At 37.4% G+C, this 27,126-nt stretch overlaps 1 protein-coding gene and 1 pseudogene across 4 annotated transcripts; one reads left to right on the plus strand and one right to left on the minus strand.

Moving 5' to 3' along the window:
• Window positions 1-796: 796 nt before the first annotated feature.
• HYKK (hydroxylysine kinase) lies at window positions 797-25,824 on the minus strand. Of its 3 annotated transcripts, XR_013762122.1 has the most exons (6): window positions 25,648-25,824; window positions 21,301-21,651; window positions 20,048-20,187; window positions 10,234-10,418; window positions 3,308-3,400; window positions 1,460-1,578 (listed from the first exon to the last, which is right to left on the minus strand). XR_013762122.1 is itself a non-coding variant. In XM_079128909.1 (5 exons), the coding sequence occupies exons 2-5, from the start codon at window positions 21,644-21,646 to the stop codon at window positions 1,118-1,120; spliced, it is 1,131 nt and encodes a 376-aa protein (XP_078985035.1). In that variant the 5' UTR covers window positions 21,647-21,651; window positions 25,648-25,788; the 3' UTR covers window positions 797-1,117. The 3 variants fall into 3 exon arrangements, 2 of the variants coding, with proteins under 2 accessions (XP_078985035.1, XP_078985036.1); XM_079128909.1 differs by lacking the exon at window positions 3,308-3,400 and having other exon boundaries at window positions 797-1,578; window positions 10,235-10,418; window positions 25,648-25,788; XM_079128910.1 differs by lacking the exons at window positions 1,460-1,578; window positions 3,308-3,400 and adding an exon at window positions 8,031-8,220 and having other exon boundaries at window positions 10,235-10,418; window positions 25,648-25,821.
• On the plus strand, window positions 3,415-4,810 carry LOC306654909 (proline-rich nuclear receptor coactivator 2-like; annotated as a pseudogene). Its single transcript has one exon. The product of its transcript is annotated as a proline-rich nuclear receptor coactivator 2-like (transcript).
• Window positions 25,825-27,126: the final 1,302 nt, after the last annotated feature.

The following is a 27,126-nucleotide window of genomic DNA, read 5'->3' on the forward strand; positions in this document are numbered from 1 at the left end:
GAGAGATCTTCCTTATTCAGTCCACCGATTCAACTGCCAATCTCTTTCAGTAATACCCTCACAGACATACCCCAAACTAATGCTTTATCAGCTGCCTGGGTATCCCTTAACCCAAATTGATACCTAAAATTAACCATCACAGCCAAAAAAGAATGGATAAACTACATGGAATTGATTGATTAGAGATGAGCTAGAACAAACATCAAATAGTAAATTATCAACATGATGGAGCATTATTTAAATATTTAAATAGTAGTCAGCAATATTTGCATTAGGAATTCAGTGAAGAGAACATTTGCAAGAGCAATCAAGAGGAAAATCTGAAGGATTCCATTATGTAACAGGATGAACACAGGTCTAGAAGCAAAATCCAAGTTTGAGTCTATTTTTCTGGTCCTCAATTTCTTCAATGGTCAAGTTAGATAAAACCCACAATCCCTTAAATTTGAGAAGCATATGATCTCATTCATTCCTCTTAATACATGTGGGGGAGGCAATGGTGGTGTTGGTGGTGGGGAGACCAGAGAGGAGGGAAAAGGTAGAGGAAGCCATATTGAACCCTGTAGTGATTAGGAACTTGGGCTGGGCCTGATCTAAGTCCTAGGTCTCTTTGAATAAATTAATTCAATTTTTTAAGCCCCTATTTCCTTATCTGGAAACAGGAATTCATTATAACAGTATTTCCCTCACAGATTATTTATGAAGATTAAATGAGAAAGTGCATGTAAAATACTTAGTGCTCATTAAATGTTGGCTTATATAGTGTTAAAAACTTAATAAGGCAGGGCTGAGTGCAGTGGCACCTGTAATCCCAGCTACTTGAGAGACTGAGGCAGGAGGATCGCAAGTTTGAGGCAAGCTTCAGAAACTTAGCAAGATCCTCTCTCAAAAAATATAAAGGGCTGGAGATAGAGTTCAGTGGTAGAGTGCCCTTGGGTTCAATTCCCAGTATCTATCTACCTCTCTTTCTCTCTCTCTCTCTCTCTCTCTCTCTCTCTCTCTCTCTCTCTCACACACACACACACACACACACACATAGTACAAAGGCACAGAGTTAAAAATGAATTGATCTGTTAATGAATTGATAGGATGGATCAATTCATTTTTAACTATGTAGTCACAAAGAGATCCCAGATTCATAGGATTTGGCAGTTTCAAACCAGATTTCTTCTACTGCTTTCTTGCCCATGTCAAACATTTGCTGTAAGTGCTTCCACCCAGTTTTTGCAGTAATCATGAGATACTCTTTGTTCTCTGGGTGTAGCTGGCAAGAGTATGCAGCCATGACAAGTGATTGACAAAAGCGACTGCATACAAGTAGAAACAAAGCACTCCTCTCTACAGCTGTTAGTGGGATTATACTTTCAAACCCTGCAAGAATGTGACCTCCTACTTGTATAGGATTGTTGCTTTCAATCATCATGTACATGATGGTGATTGCCACTTCAAACACATAGTAGCCATAGCTCATGTCATCAAAGTCTAAAATCCCAGACACTTGATATACAGCGTCTCCAAAGGCTGACTTGCTGGACTCTACTAAAATGTTATGGTCGTTAAGATCGCCATGATTGATACCTGAAAGTAGAAAAATCATGTAAAAACAGTTATTTAATATTCCAGTTCATTCTCTTTCCATTTCTCTTTCTTAGGCAAGGCTATTCAATTTGATTAAACCCATTTTTTCTTGGAATAAAATAATTTTCTCTAAAAAGGACAAATGTATTTAATTTTGGGCTGTCTCTGCATTTGCTTCTCAAATATACAAAGCCAGAAGATGGAGAATGCAGTCATTACAAATACCTGATTTTGGCTGCTAGAATAGTAAAGTGAAAAGGAAAACTACTCAAAACCAGAAAGGTTTGGAAAGAATATAAATGTTTTCATATTACTGTAAGAGGCAAGGAGTTCTACAATGGATCAAAGGAAACTTTATTTACATCTGAGATTTCAAAAAACTTTTTCTGAAGACAAGTTTTTCCTGAATTTCCCATTTTTTGATTACTGGAATAGATGCTGGTATTTTAAGTTAGTACCTCTTAACATGGAGTCTTAACATGGCCAGTGCTGGTCTACAAAATGTTACCATCATATAAGATAAGAACAAACTGAGAGTGTTTAGAAAATGTTACAGTACTTTGACATTCAAGAGTATGATCAGTGGCCTTGTCTCATTGAACACAGTATAGATCGATTTAAGTTTTACCTCACAGAGTTAGTTGGATATTGCCTGAGCTGTCAACTAATCATTCATAGTAGGCCCACATAACATACTAATGGTTGGGGGAAAAACCCTCAAACTTGTTGTTTACCATGGACAGTCTGAGAAGCAATGATTTAAGCCACTGACTAAGGATTAGGATAAGATTAGGGTGTGCATGAGCAGAGAGCCACTGAGACACAAACTTTATAAGAAGTAGGTAATAATGAAGTGCATAACTTCTAAATGTAATGCCAATTTCTGTATTATTTAGGATTGTGTAAATCATGCTTAAATAATGTAGCACAGTTACTGACACATAGAATCAATGAACATTAGTATAGATCATAGATGTTAAACCACACATTTCTGAAATTTGTATGTATCATACAATTATTTCAAAATATATAAAGCAAAATTTGACAAAAATACAAGCACAAAATAGACAATCCACAGTCACAGTGAGATATTTAAAATATACTTTACTTAGTAATTGTTAAGTAGATTAAAAAAATAGTGAAAGGTATACAAAATTTAAACATGATTAACATTCTTACCTAGTGGGCATATATATAGTTCCATATTCAACAACTACAGAATATACTTTTTTTTCAAACACATGTGGGCTATTTATAAAAAATTACCAAATACCATATTTTAAAGACTTAAGTCTTTATCATAAAGTAAATTTCAAAAGAATGAAGTCAGATGGTTCTGTTCAATATGGTAGCCACTGACGAATATGTAGTCATTTAAATTCATTAAATAAAATTAGGCTGGGGATGTGTTCAGTAGTGGAGTATCTGGCTGGCATGTATAAGGCCCTGGATTTGATCCCTGACAAAAACAAACAAGCAAATGAACAACAACAATATGAAACTGAAAACTAATTGCCTCAGTTGGAGTAGCCAAATTTCAAGTACTCACTTGCCACATAATGGTTACTGTATTGGACAACAGATATAGAACATTTCCTTTACTACTAGAATCCTACTGGACAACAGTTATAGAGTATGTTCTCTAACCATAATTAAAGGATAGCAGAAATCAACAATGAAAAGATAAAAGATTAAAAAAAAAAGTTTAGCTGGGCACAGTGGTACACACCTGTAGTTCCAACTTGGGAGGCTGAGGCAGGAGGATCATAAGTTCAAGGCCAGCCTCAGCAATTTAGTGAGACCCTCAGCAACTTAGCAAAACCCCATCTCAAAATAAAAATAAAAAGGTCTCCACTGGGAAGGTAGCTCAGTGGTAGAGGGCCCATGGGTTCAATCAATACCACACATACACACACAAAAAGGGCCTGGGGTTGTAGCTCAGTGGTAGAGCACTCACCTCTACAACAACAACAAAATTTTTTTTAAAGTTTATCATATTCTGGGGAAAAGGATTTATATATTCAGGTGAAAATAAGAAATTCTAAGGTGAATTATAAGATATTTTAAAGTAAATGAAAATGAGGGCTGAGGTTGTGGCTCAGTGATAGAATGCCTGCCTAATATGTGTGAGGCAATGGGTTCAATTCTCAGCACCACATATAAATAAATGAATAAATACAATAAAAATGTTCATCAACAACTAATAAAAATATTTTTTAAAAATTAAAAAAATAAAATAAATGAAAATGAAAAACTACATACCAGTACTTGGGGTGTGCAGCCTATATTAGAAGTTGATAGCCATAGTCTCACATAAAATGCTTCAGACAATACCCAATTAAGATTAAGAATGAGAATTCAAGCTTGAAGTCACTAGGACTTCTCTCAAATTTGTGTACTGAGGAGAATCAGATGTAGGCCTTAATTCCTAGGCTGAACTCAGCAGACTGGGCCATGAAAACTTCTATATGGAAAGAGAGGAAAGGATCCATCAAAAAGAAACCTCTATTATCCTGGGCATGGCAGCAAGGAAGAAGACAGTAGTAGTAAAGCAGACTGAAAGGTAACAAGCTGAAGATGGGTGATGGAAAGAGGTACAATATTTTAGCTCCTCAATCTAGAAATGGTAGTAAGAACCAAAAACAGCTTAATAGAAGACCAAGGATCAGAATTCCCAAATGAAGACTGTTCATAAGAAAAAAGGAAGAGGAGACCGTTACAATTCATCAGCAGGTGTATAGCAGGCCATGTGAAATGGTGCAAAGAACAAAACTTTTCCAAAGAATCCAAATTGGAACACTACATTATTAAGTTCCAGCTTGCTTTTCAAATCTCAAGCTAACCAGAATGATGCTGAGACAAATTCAGTGAGCCACCAATCACCCAGTGTTTTTCCCAAACCACCAAGCTGCTGCCTTCCTGTTAACTTTAATCCTTCAAACAGGGAAATAATGACATCTCAGCTTAAAACCTTACTTGAGGAACAGGCATAAGTAACAAACATACTAATGTTGAAATTTTAGTTATGTTTACAAATAGGTGTCAGTTTGTAACAAATTACAAATTTACTAGGGAATTAATCTGTTTGTGTAAAGCTGCTAATTAATGTTAAGAATATTAATCACGCCATCTCACTTGTATTATGTATTGTGTGTACTCTAATAGTAGTTATCAGTGAAACTTAAAATAACTTGATAGTAAGTTGTACTTGATAGTAAGTGTTCTCAACTGAATAACTGAATAAGTTGTACTTGATAGTAAGTGTTCTCTCATTCAAGTGAGATTTGGGGAAGATTGTAAGGGAATCAACTTTTTCTATTCTTTATTGGAGGAAACAGTAATTTAAGATTCAGGGATCAATAGATTTACTTAGTGAATCACAGTAAGCATCTAGCTAAACCAAGGATTGAAAACTAGGTGGACATTTGGAGGTTTAATGTCCTAGGGAGCTACTAAAGTGCCAACAACTTAATGCATTGCCAAAAGAAAATAAGAATTTTTCTTAACAGCTGTTATTTTCTAAATGGCACAGTGATGGATGTGTAAAGGATATTTGGGGCTTATTAGAATGAGGCACTGTTATACTTAGGTCTACTCCAGTAGCCCTATTTCTTAAACACAGTAGATAGGTGTCTGCCAATCATTTTTCATAGAAATAGTACTGAAGCTTTCAAAATACATTTTTGTGTTATGGTACCACACAAGGTTTCTGAACAGTGACCTGGCCTCATATACTTTGCAAAGCTTAAAATTGGGAGTTGTGTAATGTGAAAGATCTGAGTAGCTAGAGAAGAAGAGTCATGTAAATACATGTAATAAACTTGTGTCATATGTAAAGTTTTCTTGGCCTTTTTCTACAAAAGTGGAGGATGTTAGTATGATTTTGCTGAATGTAAGACCATGGACTGTTTTTTTATATTCTGGCCTTATTTTAAAGATCCAGAATTGTTTTTAAAGTTTGCCCTTGTGCTAAAGTGCCAGTGTATGTATGTCATAATTGATTTGGTTGTTAACTATATTACAAAGTAAATCCTAATGTAATAAATTTTATACTGTAACAGAAAAGGTTCAAGTTGCTAAAACATTTCCTACTTTTAAGAGACATAAAATGCAGTACAGGATTCCTCTATCCAGTCTGTAAAACCAAAGATTTACTTTGGCTTTCACAATTCTTGTAATCAATAAAATATAAAATGTGTTTGGTGTCAGTGGTTGGTCATGAGTAAGTGCTACCCAGAGGACCACAAAAGGCGTTATCTCTTGTACAACATCCCTTACATTTTACTAACCTTAAAGGTAAATGCTAAATATAACAGTTAACCTAATAACAAGTTAGAAAAAAGTGTAGACCAATTAAAAAAGCTCTAATTGTTAAAGCTCTATTTTCTAATTTGGCACCTTTTTTAAAAAATATTTTTTGTCCCAGTTGTAGAGGGACATAATACCTTTGTTTTGTTTACTTATTTTTATGTGGTGCTGAGGATCAAGCCCAGTGCCTCACATATGCTAGGCGAGTGCTCTACCACTGAGCTACAACCCCACCCCCTTGGCACCCTTTTTTGATGTTTATAAGCAGAATAGCTAATGAACTCAGATGAAACATTGCCCAAATCAAATACTGAATATCCTAAAGACAAAGTTTATGTAGTACTTATTATACATGGAATCTGAAACATGAAATTAAAAAACACCCCCCCCCCCAAAAAAAAAAAGATTAAGAAAGGCATGTACCCAAGTAAGCTGTTGAAAAGTAGGGGCTTTAGCAATAATGTCAGAACAACTGAGATCTCAACAAAATGAAACAAACTGAAGTAATGATAAGAAACAAAATGAGGAGGATATTTTCCCCTCTACTAGAATAGAACAAGAGCCTAACAAAAATATACTTCCACCTTTGGTACTTTAAAACAGTAGGATTGATTAGCTGGGCATGGTAGCATATACTTATAATCCTAGATACCTGGGAGGCTGAAGCAGGATGATCTCAAGTTCAAGGCCAGCTTGAGAAATTTAGTGAGAGCTTGTTTCAAAAGAAAAAAGGGCTGGGGACATACCTCAGTGGTAGAGTGCTTGCCTAGCTAGCATGCATGAGGCCCTCAGTTCAATCCCCAGTACCACAATCTCTCTCCCTGCTTTTCTCCCCCCTTTTCTCTCTCTCTCTCTCATACACACACACACACACAGAGTGCAATGAGACTGACTTTGAATAGGTACAGCATTTCTTATTAGAGATGAAATGTTCTAAAATTTGTTTTTGGTGGTGATTATACAACTCTGAATATGCAAAAAACATTTAATTATGCAACCCTGAATTGATGAATTGCAAGGTGTAGAATTATATCTTAATAAAGCTATAAAAATAATGAGGACATTTGGATTTAATTTACAAAATATTTTCAATAAGATAGTCTTCAACAAATAATAAAGGTCTCAACATGGACTAGATTTTTAATAAACTTTTTAAGCCAAACTAATTTCTTTCCTTAAAAGTCCCAAATCCTTGTGAGATGGAACTATAGCTATCCTTAGAGCTACTTTTTTTTTCCTTAAGGTTTTAAGTGTAAATATTAGAAAAAAAGAAGAAAAGAAGAAATGGGGGGGAAATGGTGTTCCATGTATGAAACATTAATGAAGGTGTGTTGTGAATCAAAGCTTATGTTTAATCAAGGACATATAAATACACTTACGGCAATAAGTATACAAATTTATTTTTTTTATTTTTAATTTTTTTTGGAACCAGGATTGAACACAGGAAACTCAACCACTGAGCCATATCCCCAGCCCTATTTTGTATCTTATTTAGAAAAAGGGTCTCACTGAATTGCTTATTAGTGCCTTGCCATTGCTGAGGCTGGCTTTAAACTAGAGATCCTCCTGCCCTAGTCTCCCAAGTTGCTGGGGTTACAGGTGTGTGCCACCACTTCCAGCAACTATACAAATTTAGATGAACAAATTAGTAGGAAAATACAACTCCCTAAATCTGACCAAAATAAATGAAATATAAATAGTACTATAAATATTAAAGAAATTAAACCATATATTTAAAAATTTCCCCTATAGGAAATCCAATATTAAATGACTTCATCATAAAATTATTTCCAAACATTAAAAAAATAAAACAAATCCAATCATACAATCTTTAAGAGGATAGAAAAACTAACTCATGTTATGAGACTAACATAAAACCAAAAAGGGATACTTAGAGAGGAAAAGCACAGGTAAATCTTATTTGTGAACCTGGAGGTGAAAATCATAAACAAAATATTCTCAAACTGAATAAGATGATAAATATTAAAAAGAAAAAAGAAAAACAGTATTATGTTCAAGGTGGGTTTATACCAGTAATGCAATGTTGATTTAACATTAGAAACAACCAATGTAATTATACCATATCAACAGGTTAAAAGAGAAAAATAATGACATCTAAACAGATGTGTAAAAATTCTTAATAAAATTCAACATGTATTCATGATATAAATTCTTTTTATTTTATTTTATTTATTTATTTTGAGATGGAGTCTCACTCTGTTGCCAACTGATCTTGAACTCTAAAGTGATCTTCCCACCTCAGCCTCCTGAGTAGCTGGGACTACAGGCATGTGCCACCATGCCTGGTTCATATTCATGATGCAAATTCTTAGTCTAGGAATAGAGGGAACTTCTTTAATCTTGTGAAGAATATCAACAAAAAACCAATAATAACTACTACAGGTAATAGTTAAACACTGAAAGCTTTTCCTTGGATGTAGGGAAAAACACAAAGGTGCTCAGTGAAATAAAGCAAAGCAAAGAAATAAAAAGATTATGGGCTTGAGTTGTGACTCAGTGGTAGAGAACTTACCTAGCATGTGTGTGGTGGGGGTTTGATTTTCAGCACTGCATATAATTAAATGAATAAAATAAAGGTCCATCAACATCTACAAAATTATTTTTTAAAAAGAAACAAAAGGATTGGTTTTTCCTTTTTAAAAGTATAATTATTTATAAATGATTATGTACAAAGAAACTCTGGAAGCATTTTGAAGTAAACATTTGAACTTAAATTGCTGAGGTTAGTCTCAAACTTGCAATCCTTCTGCCTTAGCCTCCTAGGTTGCTCGGATTACAGGTGTAAGTTTAAAAGAGTGGAAAATAAGGGGATATTACAAAGTGCTATTTCTATATACCAGCAACAAACAGAAATTTGGAATAACATTTACATTAGTATTTTAAAAAATAAAGTACCTAGTAAAAAATCAAGAAAAGAATATGAGACCTCTCTGGGGAAATTTATAAAATTCAACATCTATCTATTTATCTGTCTATATCTTAAATTCTAATCCATGAACATAGTCTTATCTGTTTTAAAAATATATTTTCAGTTGTAGATGGGGACAAGACCGTTCGTTTGTTTATTATTTTACGTGGTGCTGAGCATCAAATCCAGAGCTTCACACGTGCAAGGCAAGTGCTCCACCACTGAGCCACACCCCCGGCCCATAGTCTATCTTTATTTAAGTAGAGAGACAGACAGACTATGTTCAGAGTTTAGAGCACCAGTCTTATAAAATAATATAAATACACTATAATGTCCATTTTTAAAAAACATAACATGCTAATTCTAAAATTGATATTAAAATGTAAAGGACCAAAAATATAAGACCCTCTTATAGAAGAACAAGAATATGGGAAGAGGGCTGGGGTTGTGGCTCAGTGGTACAGTGCTTGCTAGCATGTGTGAGGCACTGAGTTCAATCCTCAGCACCACATAAAAATAAATAAAGTAAAGGTATTGTGTCCATCTAAAACTAAAAAAGAAAAAAAAATCATGCCATTAAATAAAGAATGTGGGAAGACATATTCTAACCCAATATGAAGACTTAAAAAGTTAGAGGAAAGGGACCAAAGAAGGGGAGGTGGGGAGGAAGGGAGAAGGTGCCAAATTATATTGTTATATTGTGTACATGTATGAATATTTAACAACAAATTCCATCATCATGTACCACTGTAATGCACCAATTTAAAAAGTGGGAAAAGAAGTTTAAAGAAGTTAAAAAAAGAAACAAATCAAAATAATAAATTTAAAACATGCCTAAAACTTAACTCCAAAATTTAAAAATAAAGTATAAATAGTATTATGATATATATTAGTATTAATTAAATTAATGCTTAAATATAATTATTAATATAAAAAATCAGGTAAAAGTATTATCACTATATGAATCACTACCATAAGTAAAAAATTTAAAAAGCCAGGAAGATATAGGAATTTCAAATTATTGGTATCATGCAGAAAATGATCAGTGCCATACTCATACCTAGAAAAACTGCATTCATTCAAAATATGGGTCAGGGTTCTAGTTCATGGAAAAAAAAAGTTAGACAAATTAAGATAGGTTGGTCTACAGGGACAGTGACACATGCCTGTAACTAGCTACTCAGGAGGACTGAGTTTAGAGAATAGCCAGTTCAAGAACAGGTCAAAGCTAGCTAAGGCAACACAGCAAGACCCAGTCTCAAAATTTAAAAGGGCTAGGGTTGTAGTTCAGTGGTAGGGCATGTGCATGCATGAGGTCCTGTATTTGATCCCTAGCACCACAAAAAATAAAAGACAAAAAAATAAATTTGACAATTTAAATACTGAGAAAAATATATATTTGATTGGGGAAATACTCACATTCTCGAAAATGACTTAATTTGGTCATTATTTCCTCCTTGAACAGCTGAATGACCTGCTCAACAATCTCCCGATTTCGATTTCGGCCCAAGGCATCCACATATTTCTCCAGAAGAGGAATGTTTTTCAGATTCCAGATGAAGTTCTCCCGATGAAGACTACTTAACTTTGGGTGATGGAATTTCTAAATCAAAAGCAAGAAACAGCCTCTTGATAGTTACAGCAGTCACTACTGAGAGATCCACTGTGTGCGAGAGGACTACACCATGGCATTCTGTCATGGTCACTGACCTGCCCATTGACATTAATCCACAAAATTCATATTCATAAAAGATTTTGAAGTTTTGGGAGCACAGTTCTATCTCGCTTGATCCTTGCCACTGTGTGAAGATAGATATTCACATCGGAGGCAGCTCTCAACTCTATTTTCACCCACATGAGCTGACCCTGGTCCCTCATTACCACTCTGATTTCATCTTTCACTACTTTTATTCACTGGACTCTAACCACACAGGCCTAACTACTGCTCAGGGAACCTCATAGCCTTTGCATTTGCTGTTTCCTCTTCTTGGGATGCCTTTGTCACATATCCACATCATCAGTGCCCTCATTTCCACTGGGTGTTCACTCAAAAAATACCTTTTCCTCCTGACCCCTCCATTTAAAATTTCAACCATCTCTCCAATATTCTGTAGCCTTCTTCCCTTATTCAGATGGCTATGACTGTGTTCTTCCTTGTGTTGAACTAAAGTCTGATTCTCCAGTAGTGTCTATGCCACTGGTTCCATTTGGAACAGGATTAGACCTTCTCCCACATAACTGTCCTCTGGATCTTTGAAGATAACACTCCTGCCCTCCCTTGGAGTCTTTTATTCTACAGATTAAACCTATCTGTTTCCTTCAACTATTTCTTTTCTTTTTTTTGGTGCTGGGGATTTGAACCCAGGGCCTTCTGCTTGCGAGGCAAGCACTCTACCAACTGAGCTATATCCCTAGCCCTCCTTCAACTATTTCTGTAGGATATGGTTTTCAATCTCCTTACCATCTGGTGTGTTAAATGCTACTTAGCATCACAAAAGTACTCTGCAGAGTAAGCACAGAAAACACTGCTGTGAGTTGTTACATCTGAGGAGTGGGATTAGGATTAGGAATGGAGATGATGGGGGAGAGAGAAAATTTTCATTTTATGTTGTTCAGTACTATCTGATATTTGCCATGCACATATGTTACTTTTATTTTTAAAGAAAATAAAATATAACACTTTTGAGTTTCCAATGGAGCACCAGTCTAGTCAGAGAAGGCTTGGAGCCAGCTTCTACAGTGGTGGCACTATTGTCCCACGTACCCACAGTGTGATGGACTGACAGATGTGGCTCCATGAGAATGTTATAGGCCAGATTATAAGGGAAATGACTAAACAGACTCCATTTTGCTCTGAGACTCCATGTTATGTAGGAAATAAGTTTCTCCCATGGGAACACCCCATCTCTGTACTCATCCTCAGTTACTTAGCGTGACATGTTTAGCAATACACAATGACAATTCTTATGTAATGAAAAATTGCTCTCTTTTGATCTCTATTGCTTTTAACCAATGTACCATGTAAATGGTAATCGTGTGGATGTTAGTAAACATTCTTTAGTTTGTACCTAGGTAAGGGTCATTTTGACCCACTTCTCCCTCTGTTGATGATCTCATGATGTTAGTTTGTAATTTCAAATCATAGCAACAGACAATTATGATTGATAGGATTTTTTTTATAAGAACCCCTACAACCCTATGGTTGGGGCTGTTCTCCCAACAGCCATTTTTGGGGGCATTGTGTGAGACAGTCAGCCAGCCAGCTTAATAAAGACTATCAAATTTGGACTTCTCAGTGGTGATGGGTGATGGGTCTGTTCTTAAGTTGCGCCCCATAACACACAGCACAGCTTCTCAGTTCTGATATTATAAAGTAATGCAAAGAACACTGGCCTGAGCCAGACAGATACTGGTTTCAACAGGCTCCCACTTAGATATTGAATCTTGGTTTTCTTAACAATAAAATGAAGATATCAGTCATTTGTGAACTAAGACAAGAAACAAAGACCCAATATAGGTGCTCAATAAATGTTTGTGGGATATGAATTTTGCACCTGAACTGCCTGACTTCTCTGGCCTGTCTTTCTTTTGCTCTTTGCACAGTAATCTGAATTCCTGACAGTTTAATCAGCACTCTATTAGTCTATCTCCTCCCCCTGATTAGTTTCATCACTCTTACCTTAGCTCCCATTTGGTCCCTTGACTTACGAATGCCTCAGTTCTGATCCCTATAATCTATAGGGCTCCTTTCTGCTCTGGATCCCTTGGGTCTGCCCAGCTGCTAGAAGCTTCAATGGCTTACCCATATCCCCAGCAGAGCAGTCACAGCTTCAGTCACACCTACAGGACTGAACTACTGCACCTGTGCAGTATTATTTTTCACTGACAATGTAGTTCCTAGTATATAGGAAAAGTTAAGAATTTACCACCTGCAAATGCATGGGGTGAAGTTGGTAAGGGGATGAGTAATGGGAATAAAGTATCATAAAATGAAATGCAATACTAAGTAAAGAATGCTTTCCTTCATTTCCTCTAAAGTTTCCCTGTTCCTGGGAAACTTTATAAGACAACTTAAAATTTTTAAGTTTTGCAATAGCATAGTAGGTGGCTAACTGCACAGCAGAACTCATGTCAGCAATGATGTCCCTCTGAAAACTGTATTTGTCATTTCAGAATTCAGTAGAGAAAGTTGAAACTTCAGTAGCATAGGCAGATGAATGAAGCCCACAGACAGGGAAAAGGGAAGAATTAATGATAAAGGAGTTGTTGTAATCCCTGTTGAACTACCAATGACATTCTTTACAGAAGTAGAAAAATCAATCCTAAAATTTGTATGGAACCACAAAAGACCCCAAATAGCTAAAGCAATTTTTAGAGAAAAAAATCAAAGTTGGAGGCATCACACTTCCTGATTTAAAGTTATATTACAAAGCTCCAGTAATCAAAACAGTATGATACTGGGATAAAAGCAGACAGACTGACCAGTGGAACAGAATAAAAACCTACAAATAAATCCAAGGATATATGGCCATCTAATTTTCAACACCAAAAAGATACAATAGGGAAAGGATAGTCTCCTTAATAAATGGTGCTGGGAAAATTAGATCTCCACATGCAAAAGAATGGAATTGGACCCACATATACACAAAAATAAACCAAAAATGAAAATATATATGTAAGACCTGAACCCATAAAACTCCTAGAAGAGGAGTTCCTTGACAACAGCCTTGATAATGACTTCTTAGATATTATACCAAAAGGTCAAACTATAAAAGCAGAAATAAATACATGGGATTACATCAAATTAAAAAGTTTCTGCACAGGAAAGAAAAAGACAAGTTGAAAAAGCAACTTACAGATTGGGAAAAAACATTTGCAAATCATGTGTCAGATAAGGGGTTAATATCCAAGATTTATATAAAAGACTCCTATAACTCATGTCAAGAAAAATATAACCCAATTTTTTAAAATGGGCAAAGTACTCAATTAGATATTTGTCCAAATATGACATAAAAATGGTCAACAGGGGAGCTGGGGATATCTCAGCTGGTATAGTGCTTGCCTCACAAGCATAAGGCCCTGGGTTCAATCCCCAGCACTGCCAAAAAAAAAAAAAAAAAAAAAAAAAGAAAGGTCAACAGGTACATGAAAAGGTGCTCACCATTATTAATCATCAGGGAAATGCAAATCACCACTATGAAATATTTCCTCCATCTGTTAGAACAACTGTGATCAAGAAGACAATGGATTTCACTCTTATTTAATAAATTTTGACATTGTGAGAAGAATAAAAAGAAAGAAAGAAAAACAAGAGACAAGTATTGGGAAGCTGTGGAGAAAAGGGAACCCTTGCATACTGTTGGTAGGAATGGAGATTGATACAGCTATGGAAAACAGGTTCCTTAAGAAATTAAAACTAGAACTATCATATGAGCCAGCAATCCCTCTCCTGGGTGTACGCTCAAAGGAAATAAGGTCACCACCTTGTGAAGATACCTGTGCTCCCATGTTCATTGTAGCATTACTCGTAATAGCCAATAAATGGGAAAAACCTAAGTTTCCATCAAAAGATGAATGGATAAAGAAACTGGTGCACACACACAAAGGCATACACACATAAAGACATACACACACAGTGGAATATTAGCCCTTAAAAAGGAGAAAACTCTTGCCATTTTTCACAACATGAATGGACCTAGACCACATTATACTAAGTGAAATAAGACAGACACAGAATCTCAGCACTCAGGAGGCTGAGGCAGGAGGATCTCAAGTTCAAGTTCAGCCTTAGCAACTTAGTGAGCCCCTCAGCAACTTAGTAAGTCTCAGTCTCTTACAAAAAATAAATAAATAAATACATAAAAAGGAATAGGGGTGTAGGTCAGTGGGTGCAATCCCCATTACCTGGCAAATATGTAGGACAGTCAAGTCAAAAGATCTAATGTACAACATGAGATGAGGACTGTAGTTAATAATAGTGTACTATATTTAGGATTTTAGATGAGTAGATTATAGCTGCTCTTGTCATGGCAGGAGGAATAACTATGTGAGGAGGCAGGTACAGTAATTTGTCCTATTACAGTAACCAATTTAATCATGTATGATCTGATTCTTTTTTTTTTGGGGGGGGGCGGGTGCTGGGGATTGAACCCAGGGCCTTTGTGCTTACAAGGCAAGCACTCTACCGATTGAGCTATCTCCCCAGCCCCTTAATCATGTATGTATCTTATAACTTGTTGTACACCATAAACATACACAATAAAATTTATTTTAAAAAAATGATAAGAAGCCCGGCTGGGTGCAGCGGTGCACACCTGTAATCCCAGCAGCTTGGGAGGCTGAGGCAGGAGGATTTTGAGTTCAAAGCCAGCCTCAGCAACTTAGCGAGGTCCTAAGCAACTAAACAAGACCCTGTCTATAAATAAAAAATAAAAAGGACTGGGTATGTGATCCAGTGGTTAAGCACCCCTGGGTTCAATCCTTGGTACCAAAAAAAAAAAAAAAAAAAAAAAAAAGACAGAGATACAGAAATCTGTTTAGATATTTAAACCGTTTGTTTAGTAGTTTAAATATTCTGAAGACAACAGATAGACTTTACTGAGCATTATAAGCATTCAAAGGTTTTTCTAAATAAAATTAATAAATGCAGAAAATCTAAAAATACATTCAATTACAATTGGATATTTATATCCAAATTATACTAATATTCCCAAATGGACACTTTAATGAATATTTACAAATGGATTTGCTCAAACTTAATTGAAAACTACTTCAACTAAAATGCTTAATATGTTTACCACCCAAAGCTATTCATGACTCAGTAAAGCTTCATTGAATAAATGAACAGAGTGCAACAAAAAAAAGGTCTGTCATGCTGGTAAATGGATGAAGTTGGAAAATATCATGCTAAGTGAAATAGGCCAAACCCAAAAAACCAAAGGCTGAATGTTTTCTCTGATAAGTGCATGACAATACATAATGAGGGAGTGGGTGGCAGGGGAGAGAAGAATGAAGTAACTTTGGATGGTGTAGAGGAAAATGGGGCAGGAGGGGGTGGTGGAAGGAAAGATAGTAGACTGAGACAGACAGTATTACCTTATATATATGTATGATTACATGAATGGTGTGAATCTACATTGTGTACAACCATAGAAATGAAAAGTTGTACCCCATCTGTGTACAATAAAAAAGAATAATAAATGAATAAATATACAAAAATAAAAAATAAAATATAAAATTGTCAAAATAAAATAATACCACAAATTAAAAAAAAAAAAGAAAAGAAAAGAAACAAAGAAAAAGGTCTGTCAGCTTACAAACATTTACTAAATTGTGGGCTAGTATGGTCCTGGACTCATGGACTAAATGGTTCACTAAGTATATCTCTGGATGATGGGATTACTGATAACTTGATTTTTTTGTGGGGGAGGGACCAGGGATTCAATTTAGGGGCACTTAACCACTGAGTCACGTCTCTGGCTCTATTTTATATTTTACTTACAGACAGGGTCTCACTGAGTTGCTTAGCACCTCACTTTTGTTGAGGCTGGCTTTGAACTCTCAATCCTCCTTCCTCAGCCTCCCAAGCTACTGGGATTACAGGAGTGTGTCACCACACCTGGCTGGTAATTTGATTTTTCTTTGTATTTTTATTTGTTTTCTTTAAACAATGAACCACTAAAGTGTTTTTAACCACGGGAAATAAAGGTTATTTCTATTTGAGGATAACTGGATAAATGAATACTATTTAGACTATATCATGGACTTCAATTTCTGGTCAAGAGGAGTAACAGGACTGGGTCTAAACCCTGAACAAAATATCTGAAATACTATCTTTTAAGTCATTTGATATTAGGCAATGAAGGACAGGGATACCTGAGAGATGAAAGACAAATAAGCTGACCCTGCTCCTTTCCTGCAGAGAGGACATGGTGCAGAGAAGGGAGAGCCAGGTGGAGTCAGCGAGCTCACTGAGTTGAGGAAGTAGAGCTCAGAGTCCAGGAAGACCAAGATGGCTACAGAATGCAGGACAGATTACCAGAGATCAGAAAACGCAGACAGAATTCCAGAGATCTGTAGCAGGTCTGCATGGAGAATTTGGCAGATTGGTGTATGATCCACGTACAAGTATGAGGAAACTGCTCAAAATCAGGGAAAGAACCACCTGAAAGAAATAGAAAGGATAAGGTTTGACACACATGCAGGGCTAGAAACCTCCCAGCTGGAATGGAAAACATCACAGTCCAAAGGACATAGGTAGAGAACTGAGAAGGGTCTTGCCTTAGCAGTGGAGAATAATCATTCCTAGAATAAACCCAGCCCTGGTACCACCTATAAGGTGTTAAAAGCAAGACTTAAGAAGATCAAACTGCTTTCATATAACTTACTGAATCTACTCAAGGAAGTTCAGTGAACATCAAGCATAAGAAACACGAAGAAAGCTATACAAAACATAATCATAACCAAACTGCTCAACACTAAAGATAAAATCTTAAAAGCAGTCACACACACACATAGACACACACGCACATACACTATGTTCAGAAGACAACCTGACAGTAAATTTCTTGTTGAAAATAATGCAAGCAAGAAAAAAGTAGAGCAGTGTCTTTAAAATACTAAAAGTAAAATGGGCACAGTGGCACACACCTATAATCCCAGTGGCTTGGGAGGATCACAAGGAGGAAGGAGGATCACAACTTCAAAGCCAGCCTCAGCAAATTAGTGAGATCCTAGGCAGCCTGGCAAAACCCTATCTCAAAATAAAAAATAAAATGGGCTGGGGTGTCTCAGTGGTTAAGCACCCCTTGGTTCAATTCTTGGTACCCCCCCCCCCAAAAAAAAGCAGAATACTAAAAGAAAAAGGTCCTCAACCTTAAAGTTTATACCTAATGAAAATATCTTTCAAAATTATAAGTGGGGCTGAGTCTAGCTCAGTAGTAGAGTACTTGCTTCATGTGGTTAAGACTTGAATTCAATCCCTAGCACTGCAAATAAAAAATAAGTAAATAAAAAAGAAAAAGATATGAAAGCTAAAGAAGTTCATTACCGCTCTTGCTTTTCTGTCCCCCTGACTTGCTTTCTCTCTCCTCCTCGCTTTTCCACTCTTTCTTGCATGTGCCCTTTCTCTTTTCCTCTCATTTTCTCTCTTACCCTGCAGGGAGACATTCTGTTTGCTTAATAAACTCCTTTATGTGATTTCCCAAAAAAAAAAAAAAAAAAAAAAAAGAAGTTCATTACCTGCAGACCTACACTATAAGAAATGTTAGGTTGGGTGTGGTAGCTCATACCTGTATTTCCAGCAGCTCAGGAGGCTGAGGCAAGAGAATCTCAAGTTCAAAGTCAGTATCAGCAACTTAGTGAGATGCTAAGCAACTGAATGAGACCCTGTCTCTAAATTAAAAAATACAAAAAAGGGCTGGGGATGTGGCTCAGTGGTTAAGTGCCCCAGAGTTCAATCCCTGGTACCAAAAAAGGAAATGTTAAAGAGCTGGTGTGTCATTGTACTGCCATGATTTATCATGGGCTCTTTCCTTTAGCTGGAATGTCCATTCCTTTTCTCTACCTGACTGATGTGATCCTAAATTAACAACCAGTTCAGATGTTACTTTTTGTGTGTGAAACCCTGCTATGTATGTATTTGATACTTCTAGACACAATGGATAAAAGATACATAAATAAAACATATATACTTTTCTTAAGAAGTTCACTGCTTCTTATGAAGCATACATAGAGGAAACACAGATATGAAACAAGTAATTATGATACCATATGTGGTAAACTATTACTCCAAAGGTCCTCCATGAACTCTGCCTGCTGGTTCATGCCCTTATTATAGCTTCTGCAGTAGATTTTAGGATTAGCCATGTCACCTGCTTTGGCCAATGGGACATTAGTTAGCATGATTCAAGCAGAAACTTGATAAGCATGTGTTGTTGGTGCATGCCCTCTTGTAACTTTCTCTTCTGGAAGCCAGTAGCCATGTCATGAGGCTGTTCAGGCCATCCTGAGGTTGAGACACCATATGATGAAAAGAACCAAAGTTCCCCAATTGTGTTCCCAGTGGAATCCAGATAGAAGAGTGACCCCCCAATCACACTAAGCAGAGAAGAGCTGCCTGGTCAACTCACAGAATCATGAGAAATAAATCATTATTGTTTTAAGTCAATAAGATTCAGGATAGTTTTTTACATAGTAATAGAGTATAACCAGAACTTAGTGAATGTTAATTGAATAAATGAAGACATTCTGTGGCTGGGTCTGAAAAACACTTGTCAAACATATTGTTTCCAATTGATGAATGGATAAAGAAACTGTGGTATCCCAATGGAATACTACTTGGTCATAAAGAAGAATAAAATTATGGCATTTGCAGATAAGTGTATGGAGTTGGAGAATATCATGGTAAGTGAAATAAGCCAATCCCAAAAACCAAAGGCCGAATGTTTCTCTGATAAGTAGCTGATGATACATAATGCGGGGAGGTGGAGAGAAGAATGGAGGAACTTTGGATTGTGTAGAGGGAAATGGGGCAGGAGGGCGTGGGGGAAGGAATGATAGTGGACTGAGACAGACATTATTACCCTATGTACATGTATGATTACATGAATGGTGTGAATCCACATTGTGTACAACCATGGAAATGAAAATTGTACCCCATTTGTGTACAATAAATCAAAATTCAGGCCGTAAAAATAAAAAAAACCAACCTTTTTCTTTTAAAAAAAACATAGTGTTTTTTTTTTTTTTTTTTTTTTGGGTGCTGGGGATCGAACCCAGGGCCTTGTGCTTACAAGGCAAGCACTCTACTAACTGAGCTATCTCCCCAGCCCCCATATTGTTTCTATAGGACAAAAATATCCTTAATATGAGTCATTCTTATCCATTTATAACTTAGCTACTGCTTCACACAGAGATCCAGAAGATTATAGCTTAGTTAGATGAATAGTTCAGGCTCCAATAATACAGACTATTTTCAGTGAGCAGCATAAAGAATATCATGAATATCTGAAAATTCAGAAAAATTTGCCAATATGTCAGTAAAGCAAGAATTTGGGCAGATTATTATTATTATGTGGCCTTGCTCATATAAGTTTAACTTATCTAAGACCCTGTTCCCTACATAAGACACCTTAGGACACACCACAGGTAAACAGAATATAATCCTGAGTTTATTTTAAAAGTGAGACAAAGAGAAATCTTTTATGAACAAAATAAAAACCCAAATCTTACCTCCAGAGCCTTGTCCAACTTGGCAGCTAGTGTTCCAATTTCATATAACAGCTGGGTACTGACAGGAATCTTAGCTATAGGTTTTCCTGGGAGGTAAGTCAGCAGCCTTACCAAGTAGCTTTTGATTTCAGTGCCACTATCTAGATGGACAGAATGATATAACCTGTCAACTCTTTTTGAAAAAAATAATTAGAAACGTGTGCCTAGGCAATTATTACTGAATTGAAATTGCAAAATAAAGAAAAAATGTACTAATTTAATACAGCACTCTGAGGTAGAGCTGAATGGATAAAGTAAGCAGGCAGAAACATAAATCTTAACACTGGAATTGGCCATTTACATACCAATAAGCATAGCCCAACTCTGTTGGCCTTAGCTCTAAACAGAAATTAACTAATTTTGTAAATATATGCATGCCCCCAAACCACACTTTTTCATAAGTTTACAAATGAGGAAAATGAGGTCATGAAGAAATTTCTATTCCAGAATCACAAGCTTCTTTATGGTCAAATTGGGGTATAGCCTGTTTGAAATACAGGACAATTTTTAATCCTCAGAGGCAGTACTGGTCCTCAGTTGTTTGGAGAAATGCAAATTAAGACAGAATAAATGAACAATCAAGAAAGAAAAAGTCAGTCAAGATTTCTGACCTTAAAAAGCTCCAAAAAAATTGATTTCAAGGTACTGCTTATTGAATTAGATACTTCTTAGCATTCAGCATTGAGAGGTGAAAGGACCACGTTTCACAGATGAGGACTCAAAGCACTGGGAATGCAAGTCATCTGCTTATGTCACATATACAGTAATGACAGAATTTGCAGATAAAATTACTGATTTCTAATCTTGTGTTCTTTTTCTCCTATACCATAGCACCAAAATATTTAACTGGGATGAGGGGAGTAGCTCAGTGATAGAAGGCTTGCCTAGCACGCCTGAGGCCCTGGGTTTGAACCCTAGCACTGAAATAAATAAATAAATCTTATGAAATAAAATTTTAAAAATGTTCCACTAATTTCCCTGAAGCTACCATTCATCAGGGCCTTTCTAAGCAGAAACACTATACCAGATCCCAGCTCTTGCCATTTCTAAAATCAGAGACCCAATTTCCACTTTGCAGCTTCCCCCAACCACTGGAAAAAATAACTATATCTCTGCTTGGAATTATGATCCTAATTTTGATACTGTATTTCAAAATGCAGTAATGGGCCTATTGCCTAGAGAGGCAATAGGTTGATAAGTTGGTCAACTCTTACCTATGGACATAAGAGAGGTTGTGTTGTCTCCTTTAGTGCGACACACAGAGGCTGTTGGAAATCCAGCTGCTTTCAGAAACATGATGATGTGATTCTGCACTTCAATCAGGTCTGGATTTTTGCTGGACTCTGTGTTGCTTATTTTGAGAACATATTCAATTGGGCCATCTGTAGTGTCTTTAGTTTTTGAAATGTGAACGTGAAAGTTTTGGTCATCATAGCTAGGAAGTGGCTGGATCTTAGAAACTTTTAACCCAAATACTGATTCAACTACTGCAGAGGCTTGTACCTCAGTAAAAGTGGGTTTGGCAAGAGCCTGTGATTGCTGATCATCTCCACTTGACATTCCGTCTAGGGGAAAAACAAGAACCAGAAAGGGAATATATAATAAGGATATTTATTTAAATGGTTACTTCTTCTTTTGATTATTAATTTTTACTTAGAAAGTTAAAAAAATCAAATCAGTGCATCACATCAAGAAGTAAATGTTTTGGCAGGTGAATAAAAACCCCTATACCATAAATTGTTTTCAATTACCTCCCAAGCTGAATAGGGACAGAACACAGGTCAGGAAAGCCCCTTGATATCATCCAGTCCAATCTCTCTCCTCTCACCAACTTTACAGGAGAAATTTAGGTCCTGAGAGGTTAAATGACTTTCCCAAAGTTACACAGTCAATTACAGTAAGAACTCAACTCTCCAGACTGCTAACCCATGATTATGAACTCTTTACTACATCATCACTAGTTGTGGGATAAAGATAAATTCAAATACACCAATATTTTCTAGTCATATTTTTGTTATGAGTTACTAGCTAACTTATCTTACATACTTCAAATATAAAACATGTGGACCAATGTGCATTATGTAATAAAACCTTCTGAGAGATGAGGTTAAAGGGCTCTGTAACATCTGAAATGTTCATGCAGTTATAGATTTACTAAACAACAAAAAATGTAAACACAGGTCTAAACAAGTTAAATGGCAGTTAAGTAACAAAACAATAGAATGCCAAAGAAAAACTTGAATTAACCAAGTGCAAACCCAGGATGACTAAGTGCCTGAGGTTACCTTAAATAGCAAAGAAAATGTTTTCTACTGTTAAGATGAATAAAGACTTAAGACAAAAATTAGTCAATTACAGAAAATAAATTATCTGAGTTTGTGATCTATGAATGAATATCCACCAAAAGTATGATGGAAAAATTGAGAGGGAAGAGAAATTACTATGATCTAAGGAAGATATTGTTGAGAAGATGGATTTCAATTGAGTTTTCAAATATGATTTGAGACAGGGAGGAAAGACTGTTTCCTCCATGTTGGCAATTCTACCCTCAGTTACCCACACCTGGCGTCTTTCCTGAGCATCTGGATATATGTGAAAGGCAGTGTAAGGCTTCTGAAAATCCTTTAGGAACCAAATATTTAAGGTTCTTATCATTTCACCTTCCTTTTCCCAAAATAGTTTAATTCCAATCCTTCCTTCAAACTAAGTTGTAAATGATTGATAACATCTTGGGGTGAGCTGCATTTTAGGGTATAGTTTGTATATGTTTGTGTGGTACTGGGGATTGAACCCAAGGGTAATATATCACATGCCTAGTCCTTTTTATTTATTTTAAGACAGGGTCTCACTAAGTTGTTGAGGTTGGGTCTCCAACTTGCTATCCATATGCCTCAGCCTCTCAAGTAGTTAGGATTACAGGCATGTGTCACCATGCCTAGCTATAGGGAATTTTTTTGTGAAGGAAATGTTCTACATCTTACTTTTAAATTTTTTAAAAAAATTTTTACACTGCTGGGGACCAAGCCCATACTGCTAGGCAAGTGCTCTACCACTGAACTATACCCCCAGTCCTATATCTTGACTAGGTTTTCATTACATAGGTAAATACATTTGTCAAACCTTCACTTAGAGCTTAAGTAAATGTAAGTTCTGTCAATGAAAGCTTTACCTTATTTAAAAAAAAAAAAATGGTTAGCCCTTGTGAGAGATAGGCTAGAGCAAGGAACCATGTATCTTAGGACTTCCTGGGAACTCTCAAAATCAAACCATATGTCCAATAATGTCTAATCACTTCCACTCTATCACAGTAAAAGCCCAGCTTACTCCACTGAAGGAAATGAGATAAAACTCAGCGATGTGTCCTTGGGTTCTTGCATATAACTCTCTCCTTGCCTCAGGTCCAAGACCTGACACTGAAGTGTTAAGAAGGGTATAAACCCGGCTAGGTTTGTAACTCAGTGGTAGAGCATTTGCCTGGCATGTGTGAGGCACTGGGTTCAATCCTCAGCACCACATAAAAATAAATAAATAAAATAAAAGGTATTGTGTCCATCTACAACTAAAAAATATTTTTTTAAAAAAGGAAGGATATAAACCTCAAATGTTAACCACCCAGCAATGGCCATCCCCAAAGAAATTTCTCTCTCCTCTAAACCTGCATACCCCTGTAGCACTGGTAGATTTTCCTTACCTGTTATTGCATTCTTGACAATCACTTCCTGTGCTTAGTTTTCAACCACAACATTTGCTTTCAGAAGTAAATTAAGTTGATGAGATTTTGTTCACAAAAGACATTATCACAAAGCCTAAACGGGGTTTCCAAACAATCTTTGCACCTGAAACTTCTGGGAACCAATGTATTCTGTCACACTGTATTTGGGCTTTAGACTTTACAAAGAATTTTGACATTCCTTGTATGTAAACTGATGTAAGGCCAGCATTCAGAATGTAACATGAACTGAAGCATTAATTTCAAGATGAAATCCTGGAGTGGTTTTTCAATTCCCAAAGCACTAAAGATGGCAGGACAAATCTGAGTTGATATGGAATATAAGTTTTTAAAATCAAAAAATCTTAAAGGCAATTGGTGAAGGTCAATCTCCCTTCTGATGCAGAAAATGTTCCCATAACATCCTTGTTAAGCATCTTTTTTGAAAGCCCTTTTTTCTAAAGTGGCATAAAGCATTGTTGGCAGTTCTGGCCACCAAAAGACAGTCTGGTGTACTAAAAAGTTGCTGAGTTGGAAAAATAAGTCATATTTTAGCTCTAGCTCTTCTACCTAACCTTTGAAACTTTGGACTAGCCACAAATCTTCTCAAAGTCCTTTTTAGTGCAAACATTCTTAAGCTTTTAAAGTTCTTTCTTTCTGAGATTAAATTTCCCTTTTTTTCTTTGTATGCAAAAGACTCCAAAATCATGCAACCAATGGCACAGATCAAGTCTGCTTTTCCAGTCCTTTTTATTTTGAGACAGGGTCTTGCTAAGTTACTGATGCTGGCCTTGAACTTCTGGTTCTCCTGCCTCAGCCTCCCAAATAGCTGGAATTATAGGCATGTGCCACCAGGGCTGGCTGAGATGTTTGTCTTAACCAAATGTGTCCTGTGTGTGGAAAACAGGAAGGGGTTTCAAATTCTATAGGTTGTTGGTCTTTATTTCCTACCAACAATACTTTTACTTAGCTCCTGAAAAAACTTAGGAAGCAAGTTTTTTTCCAGTCCCAGGTTTGTGCCAGAATCTCACAATCTTTAACCCACAACCAGGGGATATGGACCTTAAACTCTCTACTTTGTGCAAAGTACACCAGACAAGAAACAGAAGTCAGTCTTCATTCTTTTCTCTCCCTCCCTCCCAAAGTGATACGAAGTCCAGTGAACTATACCTTTCTGAATACCTTTCTTCTGCAACCCCTTCTGCTGTGTCCTGCTAACATTGGAGAGCATGGATTGTACCCCCAAACATCTAGCTGGATGCCTTATTTAATATTAAGTAATGGATCAAGAGTTGTCTTTACTCCACAGGTTCGTGGGCTATACACCTTCAAGGGAATCAGGAAACAGTAAGGCAGAGATTCTAGACTTTAGTTTTCAAAGACAATAATAATGCGCTACTGGGTGCTCTGGGGGTCTCGCTGATAAGTAAGACAAAGAGCAGTGGCCCACAGGGGTTGCTGACCCAAGATTCAGGAAACTAGGGGAGGAGGAGGGCATATAGGTTAGGTCACAGAGATAATATATAAGCAAGGTCTACGGGAGCCTTAGAAATGGTTTCCAGCAGACACCTTCCCTCTGTTAAAATCATCACACAGGTCTCAAGTGGGATGGCCTCGCTGGTTTTTCAGGTGCCACGCTTTCGTTCTGGGATCTCAGCTCTGCCTCTGCGTTACAGAGAGGTCCAGCTATAGAGTACGGTGACTTGCCACCTCGCATGCAGCGAGTGTGAGGCGGACCCGGCGGCTGGATGAGCCCCAGGAACAGGACTCCCCGCCCCAGACTAGCTGCGAGCCGGCCTGCTCTCGGGGACACCTCCCCAGGAGTACCCGGGGCTCACCTCTGCTCACCCACCACGATCCGACGTTCTGAGGTGGGTCCACTCTCCGCAGCCGAGGACTCAGGCTGCCGCGGCGAGACGAGGTGAGGTACCAGTTGTAGCGCTACAGTCCACCCCTCTTCAAAGCCCTGTGAGTCCTGAATTTTGATTGGCTCCTCCCAACCCTCACCGCCCAGTCAGTGAAGACTACTGGAAGGCAAAGGTTGGATGGGCGCACCAGGACTTGGCCTGGCCTCGCTCGAGAGGCGCCGAACAGAAGTTCAGAGATCTGGCTTATGATTGGCTCCCTGCAATCTGCCCCGCCTTATCTTGGTGAGTATCCCAATCAGAATCCGGCTATCTTTTTACGTGATTAGAACCTTGCTTCTGATTGGCTCTCTGAACTTCCCGGGTTCTTGAATGCACTTTTCAGTTCCGCCCTGTTCACACAGTCGTGGCGTGAACTTCGACCGTCTGTCAGGATTCCAAATGTTTGGGGACAACTCACGTACTCGTTTATTTTCCTCACCCTCTTTCCCGTTCTCACTAGAAGCCTATATCTTGGAGGCCACCTTCGGAAAACACGGCCGGAGGTGGACTAGAGTCCAACCTGGCCTCAGGAACTGCAGGAGTCCCTATTGGAGGTCCTGAGAGTTGAGCCTGACTGCATTCCGCAAGGATTCTGACTGTCCCTGGTTACTGGAATGTTCGAACCCCAAATGGTCTTATTCATTGAATAAGCCTACACGCTATTTGTACTGACTGGTAAACTGAAGTCTATAGGAGCACAGGGCCTCAACAGACTTTGGTTGCCCAATTTCCAGTTTAGGGAAGACCAAGTCATTTAATTCAGTACAGTAGATGGAGAGGGAGAAAGTCTCTCAATAAGCTTCCTAGGGGGGTGGCATCAATTCAGGGATGAACGACTCATTTACATGGAGAAATAGAGCTGGTAACTGGGGCAGAATCCTTATTCATGTGGTGCAGTTAAAGTGTGAAGAAACTACAAGATTTTCAGGAGGCTGCCTGAGATTCATGGGATAACAGGTTAGTGGGATGATCCTGTCAAGGGCACAAGTTTGATGTCTTTCTCCAGCAAGTGGGGCTTCTCTGGTAGGTCATAACATTCTAGTGGAAGTGCTTTGGATGTCTGTTCACCCTTGCCTGCACTTGGGTCTCTATTTTGGTTTTGTGCTTGCACTTCTCACCCTCTCCCCAACCCACTTTGGGTCAGGATGCTCAGGTTACCAATAGCCACCCTGACTGAATTGGATTTTTCCCAGACTTCTATTAACCACCTGTTGAATGAGGACTCTTTTCCCTTAGATATAGTTCGTTATCTGCTTCACTTCTAATATTCAAGTAGTGGGGCTTTTTACAGCCCCATGGGGGACATACTTTTTTAGTCCCACTTCTTTCAATTGTCAAAAAGTAATTTTGACTTGGATTATCAGAATTAAAATCTTACAGGCCCTCATAGACCCCTCTGCATGCTTTCCCCCTAGATAGCACCT

The sequence above is a fragment of the Sciurus vulgaris genome, assembly GCF_902686455.1.
Source record: "Sciurus vulgaris genome assembly, chromosome: 2".
NCBI classification, from domain to species: domain Eukaryota; kingdom Metazoa; phylum Chordata; class Mammalia; order Rodentia; family Sciuridae; genus Sciurus; species Sciurus vulgaris.

Excerpts from the sequence above, each read along its gene's own strand:
- HYKK (XM_079128909.1), bottom strand. The coding sequence starts at position 21,646 with ATGTCAAGTGGAGATGATCAGCAATCACAGGCTCTTGCCAAACCCACT. Across the intron at positions 20,188-21,300 it reads AACCTCTCTTATGTCCATAG|ATAGTGGCACTGAAATCAAA; the intron begins GTAAGAGTTGAC and ends CTGTCCATCTAG. Across the intron at positions 1,579-10,234 it reads ATTAAGTCATTTTCGAGAAT|GTATCAATCATGGCGATCTT; the intron begins GTGAGTATTTCC and ends TTCTACTTTCAG.